The following is a 25,197-nucleotide window of genomic DNA, read 5'->3' as shown; positions in this document are numbered from 1 at the left end:
GACCGAGCAGCTGCAAGTCTTCCCAGTTCCTCCTGTCTCCACCTCCCACACCCTCTAGGTGCTCTTCCCTACCAGTCAGGCTGGCCTCCTGGCCAGGCACAGAGCTGTGCTGATTCAGGCTCAGCACACCCCCCACCCCCAGGTCCAGTGACAGCCCAAAGCTAGAGTCTCCTGGCCTCACACCAATGGAGAGGCAATATAAAGGTCCTGGTGTGAGGCCTTGGATGGTTCGAAAGAGTCAGCTGCTACAAGCCTCCTCTCTGCAAAAAGGGAGAAGTCGAGCCCCTGGATGCCAGGATCTCACAGCATCAGGCTAAACACTTCAGATATGGTCACTGTCCTAATGGCCTAGGGAGCACTTGGCCATGATGGCCCCAAGTGGCTGGCCCTCATGCGGACTCCAAGCCTGGCGGTGGAGGGCGGGCCGGTGCTGTGAACAGTGTAGAACTGGCTTTTCCAGCCCAGGCGGGGGCAGGGTTCCCTGGGCCCCACAAGGGTGACAGCAAGACCCAAGAGCAGGCAACGGACCGTGGGAAAACCAGCACCCATGGTTCCCGAAGGTGGGGCCAGGTCCTTGTGGACAGTACCAGGCGTTTGCATGGCGGTGACTCAGCATGAGCCAGCTGCCTCACCCAGACTGCACACCAGGCCAGATCCTAGGAGGGCTAGGAACCCTGCATTGAGGCATGCAGCCCTAGCCCTGCTGAGACGTACTGTTGCCCCCCCCCCCACACAGAGGGACATGGAAAAACAGAACGTGGACCACTCTGATGGCAGCCTTGGGCACTTGACAGAGGTTCAAGTGCCCCAGCTAGATCAGGCAGTGGCCTCAGACAGGTGCATGGCTCTCTGCTTGCACACCTCCTGGAGGAAGTCCTTACAGGGAGCTGTACCCAGAACCAGGCTGGGTGAAGTGATTGGAGACTCAGGAGGTGCCCTCTATGAGAAAGGGGGTTTCGCGGTGGGAAAGCCGGGAGCTGGAGCAAAGGAAGGGCAGGTCCTAGCTCCCTCCCAGCCCCAGCCCAGGCCCCTGGCCAGCGGGGGCAGCAGAGCTGAAGTGGCAGTGAGGCCACAGGTAATGCATCCTCGTGGTGTCGAAAGGCCCGTGGGAAAAGGATGTGTGGGTGGGGCAGGTGCCGCCCAACATGGCACACCCTGAGGCTCCAACTGTGTTATTCCAGGGCACCTGCCTGGCTCACCCAAAGCCCCCAAGTGGGCAGGGGGCCCAGCACGATCACTAGACAGCAAGCTCTCAGTCACCTTCTTCTTCTAGCCCTACTTGGTGGCTCAGGGACCCTAGTTCCTTTCAATTGCTCTGACACCCAGAGGTGCATACTTCCCTAGGCATATACACGCCTGCCCAGGACTCCCACCCCGGCTTGTCCTGAAATCCAAACTCATTTATCTGTGCAGGTAGCAACCAGTTGGAGGTCACGAACAGAGTCACCTGGGATTAAGTCCTAACTTTTTTGCCCTGGTTGACTCAATGGTGGCAGTCAGGTTAACAGGACTTAACTGGACCCTCACACTCACATACCACTCAGATGCCCTACGAGTCCCTTGCATATCCAGGAACAAGGTCCCTAAAAAGATCCAAAGTGGAGTTTGCTCCTGACCTACCATGGGCTTGAGGGCCACACCAGACCCTGTGGCTTTGGCAGGTGTCCCACATATTGTTATAAAATCTAGACACAGATAGGCTAAAGGACCCAAGGAAGCCTACAGCTGGTCACAGTAACCCTTTGTCCCACACCTGAGCCTGGCTGGTCAGGATGGGCAAGCCTGGCTCTTCCCTAAAGGTTCTGGGTCTGGAGGGGACCTAGACAGAGTTTCCAAGGCCTCGGGAAATGGAAGAGGCAACTCATGGCCCAGGAGAGGCCAGAAAAGTCAGGGAGGGCTCCTGAAGACCAGACAGTATGTAGAATGGAGACAGGGAAGGGGTGAGAAAACTCACAATTCCATGGGCTTGGGATTAAGATATAGCAAGGAAGTCCTAATCATGACTCAATACCCTTTTTGGTCCCCCGGGCCTGTAACAGTGACCTTAAGATTTATTTCCAAAGAGTTGATGAGGCAACTGATACAGCTGGGTGGCCAGGAGAGCCTCAGCAAAGCAGGTGAGGAGATCTCTGAAGCAGATGGGGCGGGTCTGGGGTGGGGCCCTCAGAGCTGAATCTCAAGGGGGTGGGGGAGGCGTCTAGGGCCCCTCTAAGCCTGAGCTTCCTGGGCGATGGCATGTAGAAGGTGCTTAAGGTAAGGGTTGAGGCCTAGTGGCCTGTTCCCCATGCAGTTGACCCCGGAGACCAGGAAGCTGGGACACTCAGCACCCCTCTAGGGTCAAGTCAACCATCCCCTCTATTTCTGTGGGTCTGCAGACTGCTGGTTGCTTTGCACACAGGCCAGTCACTTTCCCTTGAAGTTTAGGGCACAGGGCCTGTCCCCCATGCAGTGGCCAGGTATATGGCTTCTTCAGTCTGTCTAGATTAGCTCTCAGTTCTCCACAAGCCAGCCTTAATGCCCCAGGAGTAGGTGGAGTGACGCCTTCCTCTCTTGGGGTCCAAGACTGCACCTTGGTGGATGGCCCCACTTAGAGACCCCCATCCATTTCCTTGTAAGACGGCAACTACACAGATTAGCTGATGTCCCAAGGGGCTACAGAGTGAAAATGGGGCTCAACAGGCTGGATGGAGGCAGGAAGACCAGACAGAGGTCATGACCTCCTAGACTTCAAGGAAGAGCCCTCCTCCACTTAGTGAGGGAGAGCTGCACCCACCCATGCCCTACCGATGGTTAATCTGGGACCTTCTGTAAATAAACGTTTGACACAGGAATTAAGGGGTCCACAGGAGTGGGGGGCTGCCCCTCCCTTCTGCTACCCAGACTCCCTTCGGCTCTTCTCAGTCCCGCAGGAGTTCCTCGGCTGGACGTTGGCCCCTCTGCCCTCTGCTCACGGTTGGGCCGGGGCCTGCTGCAAGGGCCAGCAAAAACCATCCCCAACGTTCTTTTGAGGCCCCGGGGGCCCCGCCCTGGTACTGGCTGATTTCGAAATGGGCTCTTTGGCAGTGGGCTTATCTGTTCATCACTACAAAAGGTCTGCCCCACCCCCACCCACTGGTTCTCAGGCCCCTGGATCCCTAATCACCAGATCTCATGCCCAGGACTTGTTTCCCAGGGACCTTTGAGCCCTAAGAACGTCCCTAAGTTTGAGTTCCCTAGGGAGGAACCCAGAGGCACCAAGACTTCTCAGCCACGGCTCTTTGGCCTCTCCGTTGGACTGGGTGGGGGTGGGGGACAAGCCAGGCACTGAAACAGAGATCCAGCTCACAGTGGCCTTGTGGGCGCAGGTGGCTCTGTGCCCTTTAGGACAGTTCCCTCATGCCCTATCACCTTTTATTAATAGGTCATGAGGCCATCAGGAGCAAAGACTCAAGGGAACCAGGTGAGCTCCATGACCACCCACCATGGACACAGCCGGCTCTCCATAGGGTCCTAGCATCTTGATCTGCCCCCAAGACGGGGATGGGGGCGGGGTGTCGGTTCTACAAGAGGATGGCCTAGAAGCTCTGGGAAGGGGGTCAATGGGCACTGAGAACACAGAGCCAAGGGTCCCTACCTAAGAGGAAGTGTGGGCCTAGGGTGGGCAGGAGCAGGAGCTGCTGGAGCAGGACCTTGGGCACAACTAATGGACGCCTTGAACCAGCTGAGAAATCGGGCACAGGCTCCCTTCTTAGGCCTGGCCCCAGAGGCTGTGTGTGTGCGCGTGCATGCGTGCGTGCGTGCGTGCGTGCGTGCGTGCGTGCGTGCGTGCGTGCGTATGAACCTATGATCGTCCTTGAAGCTGTGCAGAGGCAGAGGTACAGGCCAATGCTCCAGCCACCCTGAGCAATGGCTTTCTGCGGCAGCCGGAAGGAGTCCCGTGTGACATGCTAAGGAAGCCCTGGCTGCACCATTTCTGTTTTAAGCAATATGACAAGATCTTCTGGGATGATTCCCACCTGGACCACATCATCACACACTTCCATGAGGTCCTAGAGAATTGTCGCCCCCCCTCCCCCCAGCCCCTGTGGGCCAAGCCAAGCCCTCGGCCCAACCAGGAGCCCCTTCTGAGGGCAAGGCAGCCAGAAACAGCCAAACAATAAACCTGAAAAACGTTTAATCTATGCGGTTCAGGCTGGAGCCTTGTATGTCTGCTCAGTCTATCCCCTCTGCCCATCCTGAGCCCCTTCACACGCCTTCAAGCTGCTAGAGACACCAAAGACAATTGGGTTTCTAGATAGCCAGGGTTCTTAGGCCCTAGGTCCAAATGTGACCCCCAAGGTCTCTGTCACCCTGGGTTAGGCAAGGGTGGCTCTCCAGGGAGAGAGAAAGGCAGCCACTCTAACCTAGTGGGAGGCTGGAGGCACCTGGCTACCGACGGACGCTGTAGACTTCTCACCCACATCATGGGTCCATCCCTAGTCACAGCTGCCTGAAAGGAGACGCTGCTGTCCCTGCTCTCTGAGGAAGCTGATGTCCCCACAACAATGGCTAGCCACCCTGGAGGGTCTGAGGATGCTGATGCCAGGGATCCTTGAGGTAGGAAAGCCAATGGGAACTAAAGGGAGGAAGGGAACCCAGAGAAAACCCAGGGTGGAGGCTCCTTCATGCAGCCAGCTTGCAATCAACACACTCGGTGCTACAGTGGCCTGCCTCCTTTCTCACTCCCCAGGAATGTGCCACCTCCACCCCCTTGCTCACATCCCTTTCCTTTCTGCTTCCTGCCTCAAGCGGAAACCAGCTCAGATTTGGCTGAAGAACCTAGCAGATGCCTCCAGGCAACAAGGTCCTGAGTGCTATTTCTGCCTGGTACGGGGAACACCGACAGACCTAGGCGTGTGGTATTAGGATCATGTCTGCTCTTGGAATTCTCCTTGGAACAGCTCACCCGGGGCTTCCCTAGAGACTGTGACATGCCACTGTCCCAAATATGCCTGGGACCTGCACCCCAGCCCATTCAGCCCCCAGAAACCTGGCTGGCATTTCATAAATGAGGAGAGCTGGGCTCAGAGATGGGCAGGGACTGGAGCCCCTCCCAGTGTCCCTCTGAGCCACCCCTAGTCCAGACCCTCCACCCAACCTGCCGGAGTCTGATCTGAGCATCAGAGTGTCCAGGGGATCAGCGTTGGCATGCCACCTCTAGACGTGAGATTCCCGGCTCTATGTCCTGTCCTGGGAAGGGTTCCTGACCACATTCTTCCCCACTCTGGGGTTACAAAGAACCATCGAGGGGGACTTGATGGCTTCCCAACTCATCTGTGTCCTGGGCAGCTGCAGGACCAAGGGTGAAATGGGAGGAGAGGCAGACCATGCCATCCATTTTGATCAGGTCAGGCCAGGTCCTGCCCTTAGGCCCCCGCCTCGGGACAGCCATGCCTACTGCCCCATGTTCCCCACTTGCTCCTGCCCCCTCCTTTCTGCCTCTAAGCACAGGGCTTACTCGCTGTGAAGCACCTCCACCCTAGGCATCGCAAGGGGTCGGAGGCTGTCGGCCTCATGCAGGTTCGGGCGCTGGCAACAAGCTCCAAACCTAGGAGGCCAATTGCAGGGTGCCTTCTTCAGCTGCAGAGAGAGACAGGTTGCCTCAAGGGCTGGGGATAGGCGCAGTGCTAACAGGGCAACTATGATATACCGAGTGTTGGCCGGCCAGGCCGAGTGGCCCGGGCAGGAGCCCTGGTCCCAGAGCAGCGCAGCGATTGTCTGCTGCAGTTCCTGCCCGGCCTCCTTCCTCTGCTCTGCCGGCTGGCTGGAGCTGAGTGTTTGTTATTTGATTCCTGTCCTCTCTCTTCTACCAGGTGTCTGGGCTGCTGGGAAGAAACACTCTCCTCTTTCCCACGCTCCCCAACACATTTTAATGAATTAGCTGGAAGCCCCGCCCCCCCCACTGCCCACTGGCCTCCCTCCCCTGCTCAGTGCCTTTAAGGTGGCTGCAGGCCTGGCCCAGCTTTGGCCAGCTGCCGCATCTCTGCTGTCCTCTTATGGCCTCTCAGACTGCCTGGACTACCCCACCTAGATGTCCCCAGCAGGGACTCCAGAATGTGGTACACGCTACCCCTCCACAACATTGCTTTCACAGCTGCCAACTGCCAAGCACCCACCTAAGGAAGAACTGGGGAGGGGCATCCGGAGGCAGAAGGGTGCCCCTGTCCACTGTTGCCTTCTAGGAATGAGCAGATGGTGGTCAGGATGCTCCTGGACCAACATTCTTAGGATCATTCAGAGAATAAAGGTCAGGGGCCAGGATCGCATCCAGAATTGGGTCTCCTTAAATCCCAAGCAAGCATCACAAAAACTGGAGCTTAATACTGGGTCACCTCAGACTTTCTGTGAGTCCCCTCCTCGCCCTCCCTTCAATAACATGGAACAAATGTTCACCTTTTGGAAAGTGTCCTCCAGCAAACACTTGGGCGGTGCTTACTAGGAACCAAATGCCCCGGGGCCTTCCCCAAGCCCATCCTCGTATGAGACAGCTACAGGAAGACATGGGTGTGGGACAGAGCACAGCCATGGTGAAGGGACTTGGGCCAGGAGGGGATCCTGTAGCCATCACCTAAGTCCCTCAGGAAGCTGGTCATAGGGCTCCCAATCAGCTGCAAGAGGTGCCAGACCAAGTCCATGTCCCTTGAGCCTGACACAGGGCAGAGGTTCCTCAGGATAGACTTTCACCACGACAGGACTGCCACACCGGCCACGCTATTCTGCCAGAACTAGCTGGGCCGTCCAGCTCTCACCAGGGCTGCCGCTGATTTCACAGCCCCTGTGGTGACGGCCTTGCGTTCCCACACTGAGCTCACACAGGGCCCCTTTGTCTGCCGCCTGCTGCGGATGTCAACAGGACTTTTCTCCCAGGCTCTGCACTGGGCAAGCATCTCAGATGCCCTTCCTCAGGCCAGGCTGAAGCCCACCTAAGCAGGGGCCCATCTGGGGACCCACTCACCTTCAAGGGACAGCCCTGGGCTTGGCGAGAGTAACAACCGCTCTGCTCACCCCAAGGTGTGGTCTCTGTCTCTTGCCTGTCCAATGCCCCCCAAGCCCTCTGCAGATGCAGGCAACCATGGGCCAACCAGGGAGAAGATCCTGCCCTCCTGACTGTTCCCAGAACTCCCTCTTTTCCATGCCCATCTTGTTCTGAGTTAGGACACAGCCAACATCAAGATACCCCAACTAAGCCTCCATCTACCTGCACGGTGGAGAGAACCTTAAGGGTTCCCCTCAAGATCTTGGAACAGCGGGGCACAAGGTGGGGACAGGGGACCCAACGGGCAGAACCCGATAGACTGGGGATCTCTGGAAGACCCAAGAGACCTCCAAGCAGCACATACAAGGGATTCAGGTTCCGAGGCTACCAGAGGGAGAATGCGGCCCTTAAACAAGTCAGCCAGGGTCAGGCCTGAAGGTAACTGGCCAAAGATGGACAGTCCCGGGAGGCATCTGCCTACTTTCTCAGGTTAGTTTAGCCATAGTTCCTCTCAGAACACAAAGTAGGGTTGGGGGCATGCCCTGAGTCTAGGGGTAGACGCATCCACCAAAAGAAGCTGCCCAGATGGAGCCTGGCAGGGTGGTCTCCTCAGCTGAGGCCTTCAGCTGCCTGCTTGGAATTCCCAGCTAGGCTTCAGCAGAAATCAAGCCCTGGCGTGCCCTGTTTCCTGCTCTGTCAAGTCTCAAGATCATTCCTCCTTAATTTTCAGCAACCACAGCGAAGCTGTAAGCTGTAAAACATAATGAGGAAATGTGGAGCCTTGCCTCCCCAGCCAGTGCCAGCACCTCCTCCTGCCTCCTGGTCAGTTGTTAAGAGTGGTCAATAAAACGTGGGGCTTACGGTTTGGAAATGAGTCATTTTCAGAACTCCCTTACAGGGCAGTGCTGTGCGCCCACCGCACTAGGCAGGTCTATGGACGTGCCAACGGGCTGAGCAGCAGCAGCAGCAGCAGCACACAACTGGAGGAGTGGTGACAGGCTGCCCACCGTAAGAGAGAGAGAGAGAGAGAGAGAGAGAGAGAGAGGGAGGGAGGGAGGGAGGGAGGGAGGGAGGGAGGGAGGGAGGGAGAGAGAGAGAGAGTGACAGCCTGTCCCAGCCTTCTGGGGTGACTTGGGCACGGAGCTCCTGTCATCAGTGTGGATGGGGCCAAACACAAGAGGAGCCCGAGCTGCCTGGGAAGTAACACTGGAGGAGAAAGGGCCAAGGTGGTGGAGGGCCACCCGTGAACGCCAGGTCCAGACCCCGGAGTGGCTGAGCGAGGAACTCGCATTTCCCGAGATCTATGAAGAAAGAGGAAAGCTGCAGGTTAATACACCCGGGGCAAGCGGACCCAGGATGGCAGCAGCACTGGAAAAACCCTGTGGTCCGTCGGCGGACCACCCCGTCTGGGGCTGGCCGAGACCAGCGCCCCCTGTCGTGTACGGCTTAGCCGCACGACCCCGCCTCCGCCCCGCCCCCACGTGGGCACGGCCCAATCGAAAGTGCCCTAGTGCGCGCGTCAAGAGCGTCCATTGTTATGCAAATATAAGGGCCGTAAAAGACGCCGGGAAGCGGCGGGCGAATTAGAACTGCTTTGCAAAGGGACGCGAGTGAAGTTCAGTGGGAGCACAGCCTAACCCCGAAGGCACCACGATTGCAAGCGTCGCGGCCTCCGGCTGCTCCAGACCCTTACGAACCAGCACCCAGCTCTGTCGCCCGCCCGCCTGGGCGTGGCTGGATGCAGCAGGGGTCCCGCGCCGGCGGCCCTCGGCCCCGAGCGCCCGGAGCGCGCAGGGGCAGCGTGCGGGGCCCGGGGGCGAAGCGCCCTCCATGCGCCGAGGCGTGCCTCGAGACACGCCCCGAGACAGCCCGGGGCCCGCATTGCAGCCGCCGCCCGCGCTGAGCCGGGGCGCGGCCCGCCGCTCTAGCTCTGCGGCAGCATGAGCCAAGCCGAGCTGTCCACCTGCTCGGCGCCGCAGACGCAGCGCATCTTCCAGGAAGCGGTGCGCAAGGGCAACACGCAGGAGCTGCAGTCGCTGCTGCAGAACATGACTAACTGCGAGTTCAACGTGAACTCGTTCGGGCCGGAGGGCCAGACAGCACTCCACCAGTCAGTCATCGATGGCAACCTGGAGCTGGTGAAGCTGCTGGTCAAGTTCGGCGCGGACATCCGCCTAGCCAACCGCGACGGCTGGAGCGCGCTGCACATCGCCGCTTTCGGGGGCCACCAGGACATCGTGCTCTATCTCATCACCAAGGCCAAGTACGCGGCCAGCGGCCGGTGATGCCCGCCCCGACCCCGGACCCTGACCTTCGCCCGTGTCTTCTCTGCTGTACCTTCCCGCCAACTACCTCGGTGTGCGCCAGGTTTGCTGGCCCGCGTGGAAATCGGGCTAGGTCTCCACGTCCGTGGCCCCTAGGGTTCGGCTCTCCGCCAGAGAGCGCCTCCCCTCGGCGGTCCTCGGAGCCTCGCGGGGCCCCAGAGCCTTCCCACGGCCCCCGACCGCCTCGAGGGTGGGGGCGGGGCGCAGGCTCCAGCCCATTTTGAAATTTGAGTCTCACACCGGGAGACTTCGGAATCCCGAGATACCGGATCCTCCGCTTGAAATGTTTTCTCCGGAAGGTGAAAGGCGCGGGCGGACTCGCGCTCCCGCCGCCGCCCGTGGGACCCGCCCGCCCGCCCGCACTGCGGCTCCCGCCGCTGGCGGCCGCCAAGCAGCCACTACCGGGCTCCACCATCTGCGCGCCCTCGCGCGAGGAAGGGGACGCTCCCGGTTCCTGATGTCCTAAACTATTTATCACGTGTGTGTATATTTGTGGGTGAAGTTTGTGCGCCTGAGTTTTTTTGTTTGGAAATATTGTGCGTGGTTATGGGAGAAAGATGCATTTTTTTTTTCTTAAAACTAAAAACTTGAGTCTACCATTTCTTGGTTGCACTGAAAATACCGCCTAGCCCTATGGTTTTCCCATTTGCTAGCCCCTCCCCCACCAAATCCCTGATCTTCCACACCTCTCTCCTCGGTTCCTCTCCCTGGATTCTGAGTGAGTTTAGGAAGCCCAGGATCTGTCTCCCTTCCCCCTCCCGTGAGAGATCACCATTCCCCACACCGGCTACTTTAGCAAAGTTCCAGTGGGACCTTGAAGCCCGCGTGGCTGGGACGTGGGGATTTTTGAGAGGATGTTACCCTTTCCTAGTGACTTCTATTATAGTTAATAGTCGGTTGCACACTTTTTTAAAAAAGTAAATGAATTTGCCACGATTAAATGTCATAACATTTATGACAGAATATAAAATGTTAACATATTTTAAGCCAAGTTTTAGGTGTATTTGTTGAATCTTGGTTATAAACCCAATTTTAAAGGGCGTTGTATCCAGCGTTGTGAAGGCTGTTGTGTACCCATATTTATATTTTTATAAAATTCCTATCAAGACTGTGAATCTCTCATGCTATTGCTGAGTGAGTGCAAGGGCTGCGGTGCCCTCTCCCGGCTCCAGGACCCCATTATGATCGGAGGATCCTGCCATGAGGGAGGGGCTGGAGGAGGGGCTGGGGCGTCCCTTGCTGTCCCTGAAAGGAGACTTCCTGGTTTCTGTGGTTCCAATTTTCTATGCAACCCCACACCCCTTGTTGTTTTGATCCCGGGAAATAAAAGGGAGGCTGAATTATTCAAATTTAAATGAGGTTTCCCCTTCGTAGAAGTGCTGCTGACCCTGCGTGCAAAAATGGGGAGCACTTGAGGACACAGGTGGGTGGAGGCCTTTTGTGCCGCCTGGTCATATTCTTTGGTCCTTCTGCAGCTTTTATGAGCCAGTGTGGGAAGACTAGTGATAATGTCGCGAAACTGGCAGACATTGAGACAAGCACAGATTACTTCAAAAGGAGTTCTGTATGTTTTTTCTACATGCAAATGCCTTTTTAATTATGTTAATTAATGTTAAGACTTCCTAGGCCTATGTTGAAACTTCAAATGGGTCCTGGTTTGGTCTCTTCTGTCTTGTATGAAGTCTGTGGCACACTCCTGAGCGTACAATATAGACTTGTAGCCCAGCGTGAAAAATTTATAAATAAATTTTTCATTGATCTTTTTATATTTAAAAAAAAAAAAATTGGTTCTTAGTTTTGGCACAAGTCATGGATACCCTCTATGGGGATGAAGATTGGGCCACAGCATGCTATCTTCAGCTAATGAAGGATGGGTGCTTGGCTTGTGAATCCAAAGACAGATTTGGGTAAAATGGGAGCTCGGCCTAACTCAACTGTCAAGTCTAAGTCAACCCAGGGTCATATGGGAACCCAGATGCCAGCCTGTGCCTGGTGCTAGGAACACTGGCCACCTCGTGAGCTCCTGGAGCTGGTGTCTCAACTACTTCCAGTATTGACAGAGTGGCTGAGACCTCCCCAGGGAAATATCTGCTCATAGATCTTCGTGATTCCTACCCAGCCTGAGAGTCCTGGAAGAACTTCTGCACAGGTAGGGTCACCTTAGATTTGGGGAAACATTCCGGTTGCTCCTGGGCAAGCAAAAGGCCTCTGGAGATTTTGGCTTCTGTGGAAGTCCCCACAGTCCAGGGCCAGCCACTCACCAGAAAGCAGAGGAGTTAGGGCCGGGGTTCCCATGCATGTGATTTGAGAAGGTGCATACAGAGTCAGCCCACTCCAAGGATCCTGGATGGGAGGCCGAGGAGGAGGGGCCTGATAGGTGAACAGCAGCAGCCATCACAGGAGCTCTGAAGAAGGAGTCATGTCTTAAGTGGCCGTTCCTCTGATACAAACTCCAGGCAGCCATCAATCCCTCCCCACACCTCAGGTTCCTACTCAAGGTCTCGATGTTTTCTCCCCGTCATCAGTAAGGTTATTAAACTTCCTGGGAGTGAGCGAGCAGAGGGTGATGCTGATACTCTGCAGAGGGACAGGATCTTCCTCAGGAAGTCCTGCCCTAGGAATTATTGGTGTCACCCGGGAGTACCCACATCTTCCCTCTGCTCCGCACTGTTTGCACGGGGGGTGAGACAAGGCCAGAGCGATGCTGTTGCTGATGTCCATTCCCCTGAGGACAGCGGTCAGTGGTTCTCCCGGCTCAGCAACTGCCCGCTGCAGTGGAGCTAGAAGGAATTGGCCGGCGGCGGCCGCGTCTCTCAAGTTCCCACCCTCTCCTCGGACGGGTTCAAGTACTAACTTGGAGATGGAGGGGGGGCAGTTCAACAAGAATCCTTGCCTTCGCAGCGCCCTTAAAATTCTCCCACCCTAAAGAGAGGCTCTAGCGTTGCCACTCCCTAAGTTTTCAGTGGGGGTGTTCAGACTGTGTTGCCCATTGAACGGAATGGAGCTAAGAGAAGATGGCCAAGCCAGGGGTGGTGGCACAGGCCTTTAATCACAGCCCTGGGGAGGCAGAGGCAGGCAGATTTCTGAGTTTGAGGCTAGCCTGGTCTACAAAGCCAGGGCTACACAGGGAAACCCAGTCTCAAAAAAAAGAGAGAGAGATGGCCAAGGGTGGAGACCTAGTGGAACCCATTGTCTTTATCCTTATCCTCAGAGGAAGGCACTGTCTGGGCTATGTTGAAGACACACGTCTCCTTCACAATGCAGCACTCTAGAAGGTAGGCAGACACACTCTAAAATCATAGTCGTTCCCCCTGGTGGGGCCAGAACTGAAGAGAATTCCAGCTTGTAAGGCCCACGAGTCCCCAGACAAAAGTGCAGGCGCACATAGCTGGCCATCTTGTCTTAAGGGGACCACGGGCAGCATTTTGAGTGGTGTACAGCAGTAATGTAATTCCAGTATAATGATGTACAGCAGGGTGACAATGTACAGAGCAGGTTGGGATTTAGCCGAGTCCTTAGGAAGGACCAGGAAGGCTCAGCAAGGAGTGGCCTGGAGCATGGATCCTGTGGCAGGGCACATTGTGGGGTAGGAGCAGACATAGAGAAGTCTCTGCTTCCTAGTCATGACCAGGTTACAGTTGCCTTGTCTCTGGTGCCCATTTCCCTGGACTATAGTGGCCAGTGACCTTTTCAGCACAACAACATGCCCAGTGCAGTGGAGCTGGCCGTGGGATTGGCTAGCCACCTCTCCCCAAGATGGTCCAGGTTAGGGCAGGTGAAAAGAAGCCGTAGGTGACCCAGGTCCTCCTCTGTCCTGACCTTCCAGAGCTGTAGATGTACCCGTCACCAGGTGAGGGTACAGGCCAAAAGGCATTGGGAGGACCCAGAGAGGGATTGTACACCAGAAGAAGCCCTGGGAAACCCTGAAGGAAGGAAGGAAAGACACACACAGGACGGTAAGGTCAAGGCCTGCCCCCTGTTCTCAGGAGGGTGCTTGGTTCCTATCCATCTCTGATCCCACTCATTACATAGAAGACATTTATTGCCAGAAATGCAGAAATATCGTCAACTCAGAAAAGTGCCGAAGCCCACAGGTGGGAACCGGGGCACATAGCAGGCCAGTAAAGGGGAAGAGATGGGGTTATAGGGCAGCCTGTCCCCAGAGGCCTGGTAGCTCATCACAAGAAAAGACAGAGGAGGCGTGCACCACGGATGAAGGGACGGCCACCCCTTGACCTGGGGAGGCCAGCTGTCTCCTGGGTCTCCCACGAACCCTGAGGGGAAGAGGCGACATCCATAGGCCTTGAAGGACGGGAAAGGGGGCCCTGTGCCTGGAACTGCTGAGGAACAAAGCCCAAGGCCTCTGTGTAAGGGCTTAGACCATAGGAGGGGCCGTCGAAGGTCTGGGAACCTCAGCAACTGCTCCTTCTGAGGCCTTGGCAAGACCCTCCTGGGGCTCTAGGGTCCCTGGAGGCCGCCCTCCCCCACCGCCTCACCCCCGCCCCGGGGCGGCGCATTCTTCTGGTTGGCTGTCCTTCCGACAGTCCCCTGCGCGTCCGTCTGTCGGTCTTTCTTCTCTCGCCTGCACCAAAGCCGAGGCCCTATTCATTGCCGAGGCCTCTGCCCTCTCCTGAGCTGGTCCCCGCTCGGCGAGCAGCTGCTATGCTAATGAGGGCGGCGGCGGGTGGGTTGGGCAGGCACTCACAAAGGCAGAGTCTTTACATTCAAAGCCAGCGGGGCCGTTCCTGCGAGCGCGCCAGGCTCGGCGGCGGGGAGCGGCGCCCTCGGGCGCACCGGCTGCCCCGGCACCCACTGCCGAGCGCGGTGTGAGGGCAGAGACCAGCTGTCGTCTGCTCGAGGTCACAGCCTGGGACCCGCAGCCCCTTAGAAGGACCTGCCTGCGCCCTCCAGACGCCCCTTCGAGGCTCGGGGACGCTCGGTCGGTGCACGTGTGCGTGGCTAGTAGATACCAATGGTGACACTGCCGCCCTGCACAGGACAAGGAGGTTGGATAAGACCCAAGTCGAGTCTGAGAACCCTGGTCCAAACAGGAGCAGAGATCTCCGGTCACCTCATGGGAGCTGGCGGGGTTCCCCTTCGGCCTGGAGGGACAGGGATGGGGGGGCTGTGGGGGGTTGCAGCACAAGCCTGACTCTCTGGATCTCGGACGTGTCTTGTCCAGCCGGGACCTCCCCCAGCCTCTGATGATCACGGCCCTTCCTGTCGAACAACTTTGTACAGGAGTTCAGGAGCGTGAAGCGGGGATAGGGGGAAAGAGGTGGAAGCTGGGGAAGGGGCGGTTGCGGCTGGCCTACGAGACTGTGCTGCCGCCCTGTGGCCACGGCCCGCACTGCGGTGCCCGCCAAGCACTAGGTGTATGGCGGTGTTACCTCGGACTCCAACCTCCATCCATGGGAGGCAGGCAGAGAAGGTTAGGTGAAGTGCTTAGGTCATGAAAGAGAAGATCTGTCATGGCACAGGTCGGAAAGGCCTGAGAAACTGGGGCCCGACGGGCAAGTTCTCAGGAACAGGTGACCCCAGAACCAGACAGGCCAACTGACTAGGCATCCTAGACTACAGCAATGGGCGATGGCTTTAGTGTATAGCAAGCAGGTTGGATGGAGAGAAAGAAATAAGGAAGGACCGGAGAGAGACAGCCCATCAGACCTTGTCAGTGTTGCTGAAGTTGGGAGACTGCTCATTTGTGGGATGCTTAGGTAAGCAAATGGATCGGAAGGTACAGCCTTGGTGGGAGAGCAGCCAAGGATGTACCACTACACCATCGAGGCCAACTACCCAGCTGAGACCCCAGGACCACTCCTGCAGTCCCTAGGATACCCAAACAAGCCTGGAGTGGTGACCCTTGCCAAGCTGTTGGCCTGATGATGTGCTGTCTTGACCAGATATAAAAAAAGAGTATATTCTAAGGCCCAAGACTTCAAAGGCGGTTAGCAGAACACAGATGTAGCCCTGCACACAAGGGCCACACTTCTAAGGACTTACAGGACACTCAAAATGATCATTAGGATAGGTTAGAGGGTGCCTCTGGGTCTAGAGCCTGGGGCCTTGGCAGGGAGCCATGTGGGCAAGACCCCTGTGGGCCCAATGGTGGCTGGCACCAGTGTGCTGCCTGCTACCTGCTACCCTTATAAATCCTAAACCTCTGAAACCATAAACTAACTAAACGCTTGCTTGTTTGGTTGGTTGGTTTTGTTTTGTTTTTGTTTTTTGTCTTGTTTTGTTTTTGAGACAAAGTTTCTCAGTGTAGCCCTGGTGTCCTGGAACTCAATCTGTAGAGCAGGTAGTCCCTGAACTCACAGAGATCTGCCTGCCCCTGCCTCCCAAATTCTGGGATTAGAGGCGTGGGCCACGCCGCAGCTGCCGTCACCACTACCACCCTACTGAGACGTCATTTTTAAAAGTTAAAGAAAGAGACCAGGCGGTGGTGGCCCATACCTTCAATCCCAGCACTCAGGAGGCAGAGGTAGGCCAATCTCTGTGAGTTTGAGGCCAGCCTCGTCTACAGAGTGAGTTCCAGGACAGCCAGGGCTATTACTCAGAGAAACCCTGTCTTTGGGATGTTCTTATGGCAAATGTGTTGCTCTGATGCTCTGATTGGTCAATAAATAAAACACTGATTGGCCCGTGGCTAGGCAGGAAGTATAGGCGGGACTAACAGAGAGGAGAAAAGAAAGAACAGGAAGGCAGAAGGAGTCACTGCCAGCCACCGCCAAGACAAGCCACATGTCAAGATGCCGGTAAGCCATGAGCCATGTGGCAAGGGATAGATTTATGGAAATGGATTAATTTAAGCTATAAGAACAGTTAGCAAGAAGCCTGCCACGGCCATACAGTTTGTAACCAATAGACGTCTCTGTGTTTACTTGGTTGGGTCTGAGCGGCTGTGGGACTGGCGGGTGATAGAGATTTGTCCTGACTGTGGGCAAGGCAGGAAAACTCTAGCTACATGTCTTGAAAAGCCAAAAAAAAAAAAAAAAAAAAGGTCAAAAGTTTAAAAGTTACAGAAAGAGAATAAAAAATGATTTTCCAGGACTGGAGAGGTGACTTCGCGGCTAAGAGCCAGTACTGCTCTCGCAAAGGGCCCTGGTTCGATTCCCAGCACCCATGTCTGGCCACTCACAGAGCCTGGAATTCCAGCTCCAAAAGATCCAACATCCTCTTCTGGCCTCTAGGACACCAACACTCACATTAGCGTAATGTAAAATGATCTTTTAAAAAACAGGGATTGGGCCTGGTGGTGATGGTTGCATGCCTTTAATTCCAGCACTTGGTAGGCAGAGGCAGGAGGATCTCTATGAGTTTGAGGCCAGCCTGGTCTACAAAGTGAGTTTCAGGACAGCCAGAGCTGTTACACAGAGGAAACCCTGTCTCAAAAAAAAAAAAAAAAAAAAAAAAAAAAAAAAAATTAAAAAGCGGGGTGGGTTGGAGAGATGGCTCAGTGGTTAAGAACACTGGCTTCTCTGGGGCTGGAGAGATGGCCCCAGACATGCATGTAGGGCACAGACATATCCAGACAAAACACCCATATACATAGAATAAATAAACAAAACTTTAAAATTATCAACCTTTAAAAGGATTTTACAAAAGCTAATGTTTTGTCAGAAAGGAATAGTGTTCCCTTGATGGGCCGCATCAAAGCCTGGTTACCTCCACCTTCATCCCTGTCCATGGCTCTCCTGTTGTCGTGAGGACGCTATGTCAGAGACACGGATGCCCACTTCTGCGCCTTTCCGCAATGTCAGAGTTCATTGGATAAAAATAAACTCACGGGGGGGGGGGGGGGGGGGGGGGGGGCTGGAGAGATGGCTCAGAGGTTAAGAGCACTGGCTGCTCTTCCAGAGGTCCTGAGTTCAATTCCCAGTACCCACATGGCAGCTCGCAACCATCTGTAATGAGATCTGGCGCCCTCTTCTGGCATGTAGATAAATAAATTAAAAACAAAACAAAAAAAAACTCCAACTAGGTCAGTTGCTGTAGCTGCATGGCCAGGTAGTCCTGACTTCCCTGACAGTTGGCCATTGGCAAACACAGGTTTTCTGTTCCAGTCTTAATGACCAATATTAATCTCAGATCACACATTATACATCACATGGTAATTATATCTGTGTACAAATATAGGTCATAGAGAGGCTGCGTCAGAATTCAAGTTGTTCAGGGATGTCTTATTAGATGCAGAGGCACAAAGCTGGTAACAAAGAAAATCTCTAAGTCAGAGGGCAGCTGGTGGGGACACCACCACAAATCCAGGCCCAGGGTGATACTCTTGAGCCCAGCCCCAGGGTTGGTCAGACCTTCAGAGGCAAGGTACAGGACTAGGTTGAATGGATGATAGACAGATGGCAATTTGAGTCAGCAGTGGGGACCCCGCTGAACCGAAGCTCAAAGACAGACTGGAGTTCCTTTACCCACTGGGTGTTCAAATGATGGGTCAAGTGGGGCTCTTGTGGTGTGGTGCAGGTGTCCCCCTCTTTCTGTGATCCAGCGGAAGGTGGTGCGCCTTTCCTTAATCTGGCTGTGTTCACTAACGTGGGAGCCTCGTGTTTCTGATGAGGTTTTAACACATGTATGTGTTCATATGGCACTTCCTTACTTGGAGGCTTATTTACCAGTATGTGCCCCATGGGTACTGCTGAGCAGGTGGTGGCATCTCTACGTGCACAGGGAAGTGCGGAGTCATTCTGTCTCTGATTTCTCAAAACGGAGCCAAATTCTGATTTGTAAAATGAAAGAAATCAAGGCAAGGTACAGCCTAGAAGCCAGTTTGGTAATTACGGCATGACTTAGAGCCAAATGCAGCCTGATATCCAAATCTTACGTGTGTTATTTCAGATTCTCAGGAGGCTGGTTGTGATATGTCTCCTTCAGCTGTCATTGTTCACACTTCTAAGATTAGTGTGTTACCAAGGACAAAGGACGACACCTAAATCTGATGAGGCTTGTTTCTACCCTCCAGGTTTGTGGGTCAAGGTCAGAGAACATGTTTTGAAGACAAAGACTTTTGCCCAGTGCTGGAATTGTCCATCCATCACACCCACCAACATTCTGAGACCTATCCATTTTGGAAAATGGGAATTTTTTTTCCTTCGTGATGGATATGCTTACTCCACTTTCCCAAACCTAGAGTTGAATAACACTATTTCCTCCGCCAACTTCTGTCTCCAGGTCTGCTGTGGTAAAGGCCACACACAGCGGCTTGAGTGGAAACGGTCCCCGTAGACTCATACGTGTGAGTACCGGTCCCCAGTTGGTGGAACTGTTGGGAAAGGATTGGATGTGACCTTGTTGAAGGTGTGTCACCAGGGCTTGGAGTTTCAAAAGACTGAGGCCACTTGGAGCTAATTCTCTCTGCTTCCTGCTTCTGGATCATAGGGGGGATCAGTACAAATTGAGAGCTTGAGGTGAGCCTGGGCTACAAAGGGTTCAAAGGCAAGCCTGGGCTATATAGCAAGATCCTGTCTCCAAAACAAAAAGAGAAAACATGAAGGAATGTGAGTTCTGGGTCAGCTAGGTTCTCATAGCAAGTCTGTCTCAAAATAATAAAAACATTAAAAAACTAGTTATTTATGGACTTCCTGCACAGCTCTGCTGGCTGAGCTATGAGGCTCGGCTTCCTATTACACTTCCCTCTCCAGAAATTCTCAAATATTGAAACATAAGAAAATCATTTGACCAGCATGGTGGTACACAAGTGTAATTCCAGCATTTTAGGAGGCCCACAAGTTCAAGGTGAGCCTGGGCGACAAGTGTGAAACCCTGTCTGAAAACATGAATTATCATTTGGTGGAGGGAGGGCGGTGTTGGGGGGTTTTAAGACGGGGTCTCTCTGTGTAGCCCTGGCTGTCCTAGGAACTGAATCTGTAGATCAGGCTGGCTTTGAACTTAGAGATCTGCCTGCATCTGTCTCCTGAGTGCTGGAACTAAGGGTATGCACTACCACGACCATCTCCAAACTCAGGAATTATTAAATAGAGGCTGTAGAGAGAGAAGGTGGTGAATTTACCATTGACAGGTTTCAGTACGCCTTTCTCGATTCATAGGGGAAGCAAACCAAACCAGAAGCCAATGGACTGTTAGATTTGAGCTGTAGTTTATTCACAAGCATGATACAACCTGCTCAGTGTTGGGTGTACAGGCCTCTTAAGACCAGAACTTGGCCTCAATGCAATTATCTTATAAATGTACTGTTTTATAAATAAATAAAAAGAAAATTCTGCGTGGGTTTGGATCCTCACTAAATCAATGCTCTGCAGATGTTAAGTGAGTGAGTACAAGCAACACTGGGCAGGAGACACCTCCAGGTGGTTTTCAAGTGACAATCCTGGGGGCCTTCTTGGGGAGTGCTGAGGACCCCAGCACCATTCTGCAAGGACTGGCCAGCACCCCACTCAGCAGGTCATACACACGTACCCCTTGAAGCATCAACACAAACTCCTGACGGCAGGCAGAGCAAGAGCCCCGACCCTCCCTGTGGCTAAGCAGGTGAACTAAGGTGGATGGTGAAGCTCTTGGATTCCCAGGTCTGGCTATCCTACCCTCTGCATCCCCTGCAACCCTGGCCCAACCTTCCAACCTCAGGAAGACCTCAGAGCAGGAAGGAGTCCTGGGGCCCGAGGAAGGATAAGACCCGTGCGCAGGGCTCCACAGGTGGGGGTGTCCGTCCCCAGAGTCCTCCTGGTCCCTGCATCACACAGCTCCTCAGACCACAGCTGGAGCAAGTTGAACAGGAGACGAGAAATGTGCCGGTTGCTCAGGATGCCGGCTTGTGATCTAGGGAAACCTGAGCATGGGTGGTTTCCCAGCAGGTCCCCCCAGGGTGGGGAGGGCACATCACCCCCTAGGGGGGGGTTCCTCCTCTCTAATCTCTTCTAGGATCATCCCTTGCTGTACCCTCAAGCCCCATTTTTGGATGTGCCCCCCCCCTTTCTAACTCACAATGACGGTCACTCACAGGCAAGGGCTGGGTGCAGCCACCAGGGGGCAGCACAGAAGTTGCCGGAACACCAAGGAGCCTCCTACTAAGAAAATTCCACAGAACCTTGCTCTGGAGCATGTGCATGCAGATGGGAGTTGAGAGGGCTGAACCTGGGACACCAAAGGCTGTAACTGTGGTAACCAGACAGTGACACTGTCCAGGAAAAGGGGTCCCCACATCCAGCCCAGCAGAGGCAGGCAGAAGCCTCGCCTCCTGTGGTCACCCTGTAGGTCCAGCCAAGTGCCTGAGCTGTTCGCCACCCGACTCCACTGGGCCTCATACATGCCTGGTGCTTCCTGCAAACAGAAGCGTCAAGGCCCTGTTCACGTCACTGCTGCCATGGTTTGCTGTGGACTCCAGCACTGGCACTCAGAGCTGGTGGCAGGAAAGGGCCAGGTGGAGGGAGTGTGTCCCTCTGCAGTAAGACAGGCTCTAGTGACCTTTCTAAGGAACCTGAGCTTGGTTTCCCGGCAGGTCTTCCCAGGGTGGGTCGGGTTCCTCCTTTCTAAGCTCTTCTGGTGAGCAGGACCCTGAACCTTGTAGCTGGTTCCAAGGTCGCCGTCCATGTCTGTCTTTGGAGGAAACAGGTAGCCAGTCTCAAGAGTCTGGGTCTCCACGTAGGTCCACATTCAACCAAGTCCATGCCCCACGACGTTTGAGGGATTCCACTGGATCTGCTCACTGGCTTGCAGACATCTATCCACCCTAGTGCCTTCTCAGGAGGGCCTGAGAAGCCTTCCCCACCTTGTGGCCTCTAAGCTAAGGAGGCATTCGAGGGGTAACTGAGCGCTTGTGAGAAGCATGGGGACTACCACATGTTCCAACAGGACCAGGTTCCCACGGCAGCTACTCACCCTCTGGGATAATCTGTACCATGAGTGAATGCGTCCACTTCCTAGGGTGATGGGAGGCCCTATCACACGTTCTGGGACATGATGGACAGAGTGGGAGCTGGGGGGGGGGGGGAGGACCAGACTACAGATAGGAAAGTGGCTGCTTTCCTGGTGACCCTAGGGAATCTCAAGGCTCAGGGGTGGAAGGGGAAGTGGGGAGCTCAGCGCTCAGCCTCTCTAGCTCCTGGAGTGAAACCAGCTTGGGGGCCACAAATCACCTGATATTCTTCCTGTTTTCAACAGCGCAAATGCCTGGGGCCACTGCCTAGTGTCCAGCATGGGCAGGCTTGTGCTGCAAGAGGTTGACTTTAGCTACGACCTGCTTGCAGCCAGTGATGGCAAACTCATGTCCAGCGACATGGTAGTAGTTGAGTTGCTCTGCCAGATGCTCTGCCAGCGCCTGCTCGGGAAAAAAGCCTTCCCCTGCCATCTCCTCTCGGAAGCAGTTGACCACATCTGGCTTGTCTAGCAGCAGGAAGGGCACGATGGCTGCAGTGTGCCACAGAGGGTGTTCTCGGGCCAGGAGCTCCCGCAGGTTGGTGTGTAACTCCTCCTCGGCCTGAGTGCTGCCTGCACTGTGGAGGTGTGGGGGCAACACACGGGATGCGTTCTGCAGCACGAAGTGCGTGATCTCTACACCGCCAGCGCCACTTAGGAGCACATAGATGGCGTTGTGGAAATGGTGCGAGCGCTGTGGCTGCAGGAAGCCGTGCAGCTCATCCAGAAGAGCAGACGGCAAGAGTTCGGCCTCATCCAGGACCAAGAGAGGGGTCTTCTCCTCGGCCTCAGCCTGCGCCACCACATCTGCCACGCGCTGTGCCAGCTCCTTCCGGCAGTCCTGAACGGGGCGCAGCTCTGGGCAGTGATGTCGTGCGTGGTACTGCAGCACCAACGCGCCATCCTCCAGCACTGAGTGGAAGTGGCGTGCCAGCAGGCGCCCCACGTGACTCTTGCCTACACCACTGGGCCCATGCAGAGCCAGGAGCAAAGGATGACTGTGCACGTGTGTAGCCAGGTAGTCCCGCAGCAGGGCCATGATGCGGCCCACAGCAGCTGGCTGGCCAAACACAGAACGCCGCAGCGCCTTCTCCAGCCCATCGAGGTCATAACGTTGTGCATTATCGTCCAGATTCTCAATGGCGTTAAGAACCTGGAACCCCACAATGGCTACGAGCAGCAGCAGGCAACGCTGTGCACGGCTCTTGCGCTCAGTGCGTGGTCGGTACTTCCGTGAGGTTTCAGGGTAGAGCACTACCCGACTACGCCTACGCCTCTTGCGGGGTGTCCTGGAAGACAACTCGGTCAGGCTGTCGAACGTGAAGAATTTAGGTTGGTCTAGGTCTGCACGCAGAGTCCCGGAGCTGCCGCTGGGCCGGAGTGCCCCTGTCCCAGCGTCCGGTTCGGTGCCTGGCTGCAAGAGGCGCCTCTTGCGCAGGACGCAGACGCGGCGGCGCAGACGGAGCACAGCGCGCACCGGCGCGATCACGCATGGCCCCTTGGCCTGGGGCTCTAGGCTAGGTTGGCCGCGATCCATGGCGTAGGAGCTGTACTGGGCATGCAGGTCCCCTCCCTGCAATAGGAAAACGGGAGGATCTCCTGAGGCCCTGATCTTAACCTCTGGGGGTCCCTTAAGGTACTTTACGGCCAGAAATTGGCTCCGCCTCGCCTCGCCCCAATGACCAGGAAGCCGCTGCTCAGCAGGAGGGCCCCAATGCATGCAAATCTCTTGAGTCCTCTCAGAAAAGGCCCCGGCCTGGAGGAAGTGCGGGGGTGGGGTGGGGGTGTTGTATAATTTATCAGGCTGCTGACTTCCCTCTGGGAGGAAGAAGTAGAGGATTCGGAGTCACACAGTCACCGATTAGGGGTGCAGAGCAGTTAAACTGGACCCTGCACCACCCCCCAGCACTATGTCAAAGGCCTTACAGGTCCCAAGGACCCTGGCCCCTTGGACCAGACGACTCAGTACCCCTAAGAGCTGAGACTGTCCCCATACTCAGGGGCAGTTGGTGGAAAGGAATGTGCAGACCAAACTTTCATGTGTTTGAGAATGGACCCTGGCACTTCTCCCAGTCACAACCTAGCCCCCCTTTCAACCCCGCCCCCAACCCTAGTCCCCACTCATGACCAAATCGGGGGTCCCTCAACATCCTCCCAGTGAACACAACAGAGCAGAAAAATGAACCAAAGGAAGAGCAGGGGAAAGGTTAAGCCCTGACTCTGAGGAGGCTGGCCTGAACCTCTCCATCTCATCCCCCCCTACCTGCAGCTGCTCAGGCTCCCCAGCTCAGCCACTCCCTTCCAAGGCCAGGAAGCAGGAAATGCTAGTCTTCCCCACCAAAGGTGAGGTGGGTGGGTCAGGGTCCGCCTGGCCCTGCTCGGGCTGGAAAGGGGCAGTGACTCCTGCAGGTCCCCGGGGACCGCAGCGGAGGAAGCTCTGGGGAGGTTTCCGCTGAGAAGCGAAGGAAGTGAGTCAGGGGTGCTGGCAGGCGGAGCTTGGGCTGGATGGGTGAGCGGGTGGGGGAGGCCTGGCTGACCGGTCTAGAACCCCAGTCCACAGCTCACCCCCTCTTCGGCGGTGTGGCTCTGCCGGGGAACAGAGGGAGGGAGGGGCCCTTCCAGCAGCTCTTCCTGTAGGTCCCCTGGGCTCTTGAAAGTTCAGTCTGCCCTCTGCTGACCCTGCCTCCGCCAGGAGAGTCCTTCCCTGGACCCAGCAAAACTAAGGGACCCTAGAGACTCTAGGGATGCTCTCAGCTGAGTGTAAACAAGTAGAAAGCAGACCATTTGCTCAGCAGGGTGCCTCCTAACCCTTTCTTCATTTCCTCTCTGCTTCTTTTCCTTCTCCTACTCCACCACCTAACCACCACCCCTTTGCCACTAGGCTAGACCTCTCATAAGGCAGGACAGGAGAGACGAGTTCTAGAGCTAGGGATAGAAGGCCACAGGTGGCTAGAGTCCTTTGTGCAGAGGGGGGTGCACATTTAGAAACGTCCTTGGGCCAAGAATTGGAAGACAGAAGCTCCGGGCTTTTCGTGGCAACCTGCTTGCCTGTAGCCCTGCCCACCTCCGTGTCCGTCTCCGCAGGAAGGGGCCTGCCTGGATGGCCCCAGACTCCTCCCATTCTGAGAGGGAGCTGGTTGCTTCCTTGGCCAGCCTGGGATTCCTGAACTTTCCAGAACTCTCACAAAGTTCAAAGAGTGGCCAGGGTGGACAAGTGTGTTTCCAGACCCCTCTAGACAATTCAGGCTCTCCCATGGTCCACCACCCATCTGCACATCTCGGACCGTGTGAAATATCCTTGCAGGCGGCTGGTTGACCAGGCCCCCCCCCCGAGGGGGAGGGGGAGGGGCTCTTAGGAACCTCCATTCTCTGGTCTGTAAGACTTTTCTGACCGGAAGGTCAGTGGGCCCTGAGGCAGCTGACCAGGCTCTGAAGGAAAGAGACAGGGCGTAATGGGCCTAATGTTGGCCAGTCACTTTTGCAGGAGGTTCATCTGTCAAACTCTGGGGTCCAGTGCCCATTCTGGGGTAAGGAAAAGATCTGCTAAAGAGAAGTGTCACATTCAAGGAACTCATGTCCCATAGTTAATCTTGCAGGAATAAGGCCTTCCTAGACAGAAGACCCTCAAGTCCGACTGCCCACTCCCTTGTCCAAACCAAGTGTAAAGTCCAACCTCACTAGCCCCAACCCAGATCCCCTTCACCCACCAGGCCCTTGCCCTCCACACCTTTTTTTTGGTTTTGGTTTTTTGTTTGTTTGTTTTTTGAGACAGAGTTTCTCTGTGTAGCCCTGGCTAACCTGAGATCTGCCTGCCTCTGCCTCCCGAGTACTGTTTGTTATTACAGGTGTGAACGACCACATCCTGAGTACTGTTATTACAGGTGTGAACAACCACTGGCCTGAGTACTGTTATTACAGGTGTGAACGACCACGGCCTGAGTACTGTTATTACAGGTGTGAACGACCAGCCTGAGTACTGTTATTACAGGTGTGAAT

The 25,197-nt window shown here is 55.4% G+C and overlaps 2 protein-coding genes across 2 annotated transcripts; one reads left to right on the top strand and one right to left on the bottom strand.

Moving 5' to 3' along the window:
• Nucleotides 1-8,552: 8,552 nt before the first annotated feature.
• Nucleotides 8,553-11,084, top strand: Nrarp (NOTCH regulated ankyrin repeat protein). Its single transcript, XM_015999532.3, has one exon. It carries the CDS (start codon nt 8,935-8,937, stop codon nt 9,277-9,279), a length of 345 nt encoding a protein of 114 aa, XP_015855018.1. The 5' UTR covers nt 8,553-8,934; the 3' UTR covers nt 9,280-11,084.
• An 8,325-nt stretch (nt 11,085-19,409) lies between these two features.
• On the bottom strand, nt 19,410-23,632 carry Tor4a (torsin family 4 member A). The gene is made up of 2 exons (XM_006981061.4): nt 23,465-23,632; nt 19,410-22,774 (listed from the first exon to the last, which is right to left on the bottom strand). Exon 2 carries the CDS (start codon nt 22,736-22,738, stop codon nt 21,470-21,472), a length of 1,269 nt encoding a protein of 422 aa, XP_006981123.1. The 5' UTR covers nt 22,739-22,774; nt 23,465-23,632; the 3' UTR covers nt 19,410-21,469.
• Nucleotides 23,633-25,197: the final 1,565 nt, after the last annotated feature.

This window comes from Peromyscus maniculatus, chromosome 4, assembly GCF_049852395.1.
Source record: "Peromyscus maniculatus bairdii isolate BWxNUB_F1_BW_parent chromosome 4, HU_Pman_BW_mat_3.1, whole genome shotgun sequence".
NCBI lineage: Eukaryota > Metazoa > Chordata > Mammalia > Rodentia > Cricetidae > Peromyscus > Peromyscus maniculatus.
Note: the sequence above shows the minus strand (reverse complement) of the source record. Positions and strands in the feature narration are given on the sequence as shown.